This window comes from Lepidochelys olivacea, assembly GCF_965140295.1.
Source record: "Lepidochelys olivacea isolate rLepOli2 genome assembly, chromosome: 3".
NCBI lineage: Eukaryota > Metazoa > Chordata > Testudines > Cheloniidae > Lepidochelys > Lepidochelys olivacea.
In genome coordinates this window covers 205,640,601-205,647,575 of record NC_140413.1, presented here as the reverse complement: position 1 = coordinate 205,647,575, position 6,975 = coordinate 205,640,601, and the positions used below count along the sequence as shown (strand labels likewise).

General features: G+C 56.8%; 1 protein-coding gene across 1 annotated transcript; it reads right to left on the bottom strand.

Moving 5' to 3' along the window:
* Window positions 1-2,657: 2,657 nt before the first annotated feature.
* SMIM26 (small integral membrane protein 26) lies at window positions 2,658-4,063 on the bottom strand. Its single transcript, XM_084623094.1, has 2 exons — window positions 3,879-4,063; window positions 2,658-3,134 (listed from the first exon to the last, which is right to left on the bottom strand). Exons 1-2 carry the CDS (start codon window positions 4,006-4,008, stop codon window positions 2,980-2,982), a joined length of 285 nt encoding a protein of 94 aa, XP_084479220.1. The 5' UTR covers window positions 4,009-4,063; the 3' UTR covers window positions 2,658-2,979.
* Window positions 4,064-6,975: the final 2,912 nt, after the last annotated feature.

Sequence of the window (6,975 nt, the reverse complement as noted above, 5' to 3'; positions counted from 1 at the left end):
GGGGCAGGGCCTGGGAAATAGCATTGAACTAATGAAGTGTGTGTGATCAAAAGATGGGGAATAATTTCTTCAAGGGAAAGTCATATCTAACCTTCACTGAGCCTGCTGCAAATTGGTTTGGCAAGCTCCACATCCGGTAAGACGACGACAACTGAGGTAGAAAATTGGAGGGAAGGCTATGGTAAAGCTTTGCCATCACACTTCTATCTGAAAAATGTCTTGTGCTTTTGATAGCACTTTGTCTACTGGGAATGGGAAACAGGAGATGGATCACTTGATGATTACCTGTTCTGTTCATTTCCTCTGGGGAACCTGGCATTGGCCACTGTTGGAAGACAGGATACTGGGCTAGATGGACCTTTGGTCTGACCCAGTATGACTGTCCTTATGTTCAGTTTCCCTTGTTCACATGGTTTTTCAGGCAGCTAACGGAGAGGGAGAAACCATGTACAAATTGGAAAAAAATATATCACCCTGCAAAAACTGACAGCTGAATTCAGGGTCAGGTGGTGTACCTGAAACTACCTCTAATTCTTTTTTAAATGACTAGATTTCAAGTTGATTGTGTTCATTTTAAAGAAAAAAAAAGTGAAGAGAGACTTGACCTGATTTATAATTTAAAGAAAGAAGATCCATTTGATTAGCAGGCTAAATAGAAAGACCCATTTCCCCTCCACAATTACTCCCTGACTAGGCCTACATGCTTTTTAAAATACAGACTTCAATTTAAAATGTGTTTATGGAAATCTGCCTTTGGTTGCAAAATAAGATTCTTTAACTCAGTAAACTACACCTCCACCCTCTTACTAAAAGCTTTCTTTGGCTGTTCATTCACCATTTCACAGAAAAGCAGACACTCCTTTCAAAGTAAATGCAAATATCTCCACTGATGGACTTATCCCTTACCTACACTACATACTAGCAGCTGTGGATGGTCACATATAAAGCTTCTGTTTTATGGAGTTTGACTATCCTGAAGGTAGTACACACTTAGCTGTTTTTTGTTTTAAAGTCCTTGGAAATACCTCAAGCAGGAGTTTCTTTTCCTAAACAAAGTTGATTTTTGTGTCTTGTTTTTCAAATACTGCTCAATTCACGGCTTTTCTTGTAGTTTTTTTTAAATCTACTTCACTTTAAACAATGCCTAACTGTAATAAAAATGCATTACTTGTGGATTAGCATCACTACTGTCAACATGGATTTGGGAATACTGATTAGTTACTTAATACTATAAATCCAGCAGAGAAAGCACCAAACGTCTCTTAAGCGCCTGCCTTTTAAAATTTTCTAGTTTTGTGATTAATCCAGATGTTCTCTCCCCTCCACCCATTACAATTTTAAGATTTTTTTAAGTCCTGCAAAACAATCAAGATTTAAGAGATTAAAGATTTTACTGTGTTCCCAATCTGAAAAGTTATTCTAAAGATAGCATTTCATATTTACTGCTCCATGATTTCCACATCATGTGTGTTCAGTTAATAAATTAAAAAAAAATTGCTTCCATAGCTGCTACTACTATAAAATCCTGCTGAGCTCTGAAAATCAAACTATGTTATTTCCAGTTTACTGATCTTCCCTAACCCTAACCCAGATGAGATGTAATATAGTGGTAGTGAAGGTGTATAATTATGGCAAACACTTTATTGGTAAAGATTCTGTAAATGGTACTTTGTAAAAAGACATGATCAACTTTAAGTCTAACCTAAGTAACTTCAGGTACACCTGCCCCATGTTTGCAGATAGTGTGCATCTCTCCTCCACTGCTGTATGAAAGAGCAACATAAGGAAAACTGTCAAAGCACTAGATGAGCAAACTGAAAACAGAGGTATTTCTATACTCTTTTCAGTTAGCGATCTCAGATGTTACTTGTAATACAAGAAGGCTAGTCAATGTTTGCACAGTACTTTGAATATGGCGAGTGCCAGGCAAGTGTTACATATCAGTAATAAATAAATGTTCAGGTATAACTTTGATTTTTATAGTAGTGCTTCTTAACAATTCTCTTGCTGAAGTTACAGCCAGAAAACAGATCAACTCAGACTCCCATATCTGTTGTCTCTGCAATGCTAAGATAAAATACATTTACCAGTACAGTAACTCTGTATACACAGAAATGACTCTGAATACACATAGTGAACTGATCTGTGGAGTAAAGTAGTGCCATTTTCACCGAGGTGCTCTTCAGATGGGAGCCACACTTTTAAGTTGTTGCTAATGCAACTTTACACATAAAAATTGCTTCAGGAAAGTGACCTGGTAGAACGGTTGAGTCATGAAAATGGACACAGCTGTTGGTGAGAGTGCAGTTAATACTGGGCACTATTTACACCTTTAACTTCACTCCTTTAGGAAAAGAGATGAAACAGATGAGTTACTCCTAGTGAGTGGTGTACACTTGAGTCACTTAATTTTATTTTTGGGAATGGAAGTAAATAACATGAGAACTCTCTCAAAATCCAACAAAGTAAAATATAATTCACTTTACTGGAAGAGCAGTTGGTGTCCAAGACTGGCTCACATTCACAATCCCTAAACTGACACTGTGCAATTTCTTATTACCTGATCAAAGCTAAAGCTCTAGTGGAGGCAATTATGTTAATTTAGTAGACACTACATGGTGTGCAATATCATTAAAATAAACTTCAAACTACATAGATTTAATTATAGGAAGTTTAATCATTTGTAATTTATTTAATATTTCAGCCCTCCAAGAGTTTCTGGGAAAACCCTGCCTTTAACAGAGTTGAAAAGGTTTATTAGGCTTTGCAAATTATTCTGCGGTTTGTTTGTTTGTTTTTGGGGTGGGGGGAGGAGGAGAGAGTGTGTGTGTTTGCGTGGGGGTGAGGGGGGGTGGTTTTTTTTTAAATTGAAATAGAATGAAACCTGCACTTCAACTAAAGACTTTTCATGTCCAAGCAAGCCATCGTGATGAAAGTCATTTCTCTTCTATACGTATCAAATTCCTAATTTCCAGGATGTTACTCTTCTGGACCAGGGCCATCACTGGTTGCAAAGATGGATTTCACATAATCACGCAGTCCACCTGTAGGATGTACAGCATTCTGTTTATATGTTATTGTTGATGTGAAAAAGACATCTGCTGGTGTCTCCCTTGGAGGAGTTTTCTCTTCACCTAATTAAAAAAAAATGGGGGGGGGTGTCATTCTTCAGCACTCTTTTGTTTCCCTGCTTATGGCTGCCAACACAGTTGTATCCAGATACTGCAAGAACTATATTTTTAGTCAGTTTTTGTAGAAAACAGGAAACGTTTTTGAAACAAAACTGTCAAGACTTCTTTACATATCATCCCGCAGCAAATATGGGTGCAAGCTTCCCTCCATCTTATGCCCTTTGTAGATCACCTTCAAGTTACAAGTCAAGGGCAACTCACCAACTGAACTGGGGCCTAAATATTGACTGAGCCTTCACTGGACCCCTCTCATGTTGCAGGCACCGTTACACACAAGCACAATTAAATGTGGGTGCACAACTGCAGGCCCACCACCCACGTGAGCACGGGCTCTGCACGTTTCTGAACGCCAGCACTTCCAGCCTCCCCTGCTCTCTCCGGCGTTCAATTGGGGACACACAAGCCAGGCACCCGAAACAGGGAGCGCCCTGGGGCCTTCGCGCCCGCCGGGGGGGACGCCCTGGGTCAGTCGCGGGGCAACGCCAGGGCAGGAGAAGCCCTTGCCCAGGAGGCGGCAGGGACGGGCCAGGGGAAGGTCGCCGCGCTGCGTCCAAGGCCCCCAGGATCAACCCCCGCACACCCAGGGGGCGGGCCTAGCCCCGCACACCCAGAGACACCTCCGGCCCCGGCAGGCGCGGCGGGGGCGGGGCCCGGCTGTGCGAGGCCTCAGGCGGGCCCTGCCCGTACCGGGCGGCAGCTGCTCCGGGCGGTCGCGCCAGTAGTAGTAGAAGAAGACGCAGCCTAGGAAGCTCCAGGTGCCCACGGCGTACAGGGCGGCAAAGCGCGCCTTCCAGCGCAACGCCTGCTGCGAGAACATCGTCCGGCCCCCGCGCGCCGCCGGCCAGCGACGCCCGCTCCTATTGGCTGCGCGCCGCGCCGGCGGCCAGCGACGCCCGCTCCTATTGGCTGCGCGCCGCGCCGGCGGCCAGCGACGCCCGCTCCTATTGGCTGCGCGCCGCGCCGGCGGCCAGCGACGCCCGCTCCTATTGGCTGCGCGCCGCGCCGGCGGCCAGCAACGCCCGCTCCTATTGGCTGCGTGCAGCGAACCCAGCGGGTGCGGCCCCTGCGCTGGGCGCGGCCTCGCCCCAAGGCTGCGAGAGTGCGTGACGGGGAGGCTGGGTCTTTCCGGGAGCAAACGCGGACTCGCGCAGGCGCACTGCCCTGGCGGCTGGCCCCGCGGCCGGTCTTCCCCACAGACCCCGCTCCCGTGCGCGGTGGGGGCCGGGGCTTTGGGGCCGCCGCCCGGGGCCCCGGCTCAAGGGGGGGCCCCGCAAAACTAAACCCCCGGGGCGGGGGGCAGGTGGCTCCACGGGCCGGTTCGAGCGAGGGGGGCGCAGGGACACCTGCTGCCCCCTCCCCGCAGGGACAGGCCCGCGGCGGGCCGCCTCCGGGCGCAGCGTGGGGCCAGGGCAGGCAGCCTGAGCCCAGGGCAGGCAGCCTGAGCCCCGCACCCCTGCCCCGGCTCAGAGCCCCCTCCTGCCCCCAAACTCCCCCCCCCCGACCCTGCCCCGGCTCAGAGCCCCCTCCCAGACCCTGCCCGGGCTCAGAGCCCCCTCCTACCCCCAAACTCCCCCCCCAGACCCTGCCCCCGCTCAGAGCCCCCTCCTGCCCCCAAACTCCCCCCCCCCCGACCCTGCCCCGGCTCAGAGCCCCCTCCTGCCCCCAAACTCCCCCCCCCCGACCCTGCCCCGGCTCAGAGCCCCCTCCTACCCCCTGCCCCGGCTCAGAGCCCCCTCCTACCCCCAAACTCCCCCCCAGACCCTGCCCCGGCTCAGAGCCCCCTCCTGCCCCCAAACTCCCCCCCCCGACCCTGCCCCGGCTCAGAGCCCCCTCCTACCCCCTGCCCCGGCTCAGAGCCCCCTCCTACCCCCAAACTCCCCCCCCCGACCTTGCCCCCGCTCAGAGCCCCCTCCTGCCCCCAAATTCCCCCCCCCCGACCCTGCCCCGGCTCAGAGCCCCCTCCCAGACCCTGCCCCGGCTCAGAGCCCCCTCCTACCCCCAAACTCCCCCCCAGACCCTGCCCCGGCTCAGAGCCCCCTCCTGCCCCCAAACTCCCCCCCCCCGACCCTGCCCCGGCTCAGAGCCCCCTCCCAGACCCTGCCCGGGCTCAGAGCCCCCTCCTACCCCCAAACTCCCCCCCCAGACCCTGCCCCCGCTCAGAGCCCCCTCCTGCCCCCAAACTCCCCCCCCCCGACCCTGCCCCGGCTCAGAGCCCCCTCCTACCCCCTGCCCCGGCTCAGAGCCCCCTCCTACCCCCAAACTCCCCCCCAGACCCTGCCCCGGCTCAGAGCCCCCTCCTGCCCCCAAACTCCCCCCCCCGACCCTGCCCCGGCTCAGAGCCCCCTCCTACCCCCTGCCCCAGCTCAGAGCCCCCTCCTACCCCCAAACTCCCCCCCCCGACCTTGCCCCCGCTCAGAGCCCCCTCCTGCCCCCAAATTCCCCCCCCCCGACCCTGCCCCGGCTCAGAGCCCCCTCCCAGACCCTGCCCCGGCTCAGAGCCCCCTCCTACCCCCAAACTCCCCCCCAGACCCTGCCCCGGCTCAGAGCCCCCTCCTGCCCCCAAACTCCCCCCCCCCGACCCTGCCCCGGCTCAGAGCCCCCTCCCAGACCCTGCCCGGGCTCAGAGCCCCCTCCTACCCCCAAACTCCCCCCCCAGACCCTGCCCCCGCTCAGAGCCCCCTCCTGCCCCCAAACTCCCCCCCCCCCGACCCTGCCCCGGCTCAGAGCCCCCTCCCAGACCCTGCCCGGGCTCAGAGCCCCCTCCTACCCCCAAACTCCCCCCCCAGACCCTGCCCCCGCTCAGAGCCCCCTCCTGCCCCCAAACTCCCCCCCCCCGACCCTGCCCCGGCTCAGAGCCCCCTCCTGCCCCCAAACTCCCCCCCCCCGACCCTGCCCCGGCTCAGAGCCCCCTCCTACCCCCTGCCCCGGCTCAGAGCCCCCTCCTACCCCCAAACTCCCCCCCAGACCCTGCCCCGGCTCAGAGCCCCCTCCTGCCCCCAAACTCCCCCCCCCGACCCTGCCCCGGCTCAGAGCCCCCTCCTACCCCCTGCCCCAGCTCAGAGCCCCCTCCTACCCCCAAACTCCCCCCCCCGACCTTGCCCCCGCTCAGAGCCCCCTCCTGCCCCCAAATTCCCCCCCCCCGACCCTGCCCCGGCTCAGAGCCCCCTCCCAGACCCTGCCCCGGCTCAGAGCCCCCTCCTACCCCCAAACTCCCCCCCAGACCCTGCCCCGGCTCAGAGCCCCCTCCTGCCCCCAAACTCCCCCCCCCCGACCCTGCCCCGGCTCAGAGCCCCCTCCCAGACCCTGCCCGGGCTCAGAGCCCCCTCCTACCCCCAAACTCCCCCCCCAGACCCTGCCCCCGCTCAGAGCCCCCTCCTGCCCCCAAACTCCCCCCCCCCGACCCTGCCCCGGCTCAGAGCCCCCTCCTACCCCCTGCCCCGGCTCAGAGCCCCCTCCTACCCCCAAACTCCCCCCCAGACCCTGCCCCGGCTCAGAGCCCCCTCCTGCCCCCAAACTCCCCCCCCCGACCCTGCCCCGGCTCAGAGCCCCCTCCTACCCCCTGCCCCAGCTCAGAGCCCCCTCCTACCCCCAAACTCCCCCCCCCGACCTTGCCCCCGCTCAGAGCCCCCTCCTGCCCCCAAATTCCCCCCCCCCGACCCTGCCCCGGCTCAGAGCCCCCTCCCAGACCCTGCCCCGGCTCAGAGCCCCCTCCTACCCCCAAACTCCCCCCCAGACCCTGCCCCGGCTCAGAGCCCCCTCCTGCCCCCAAACTCCCCCCCCCCGA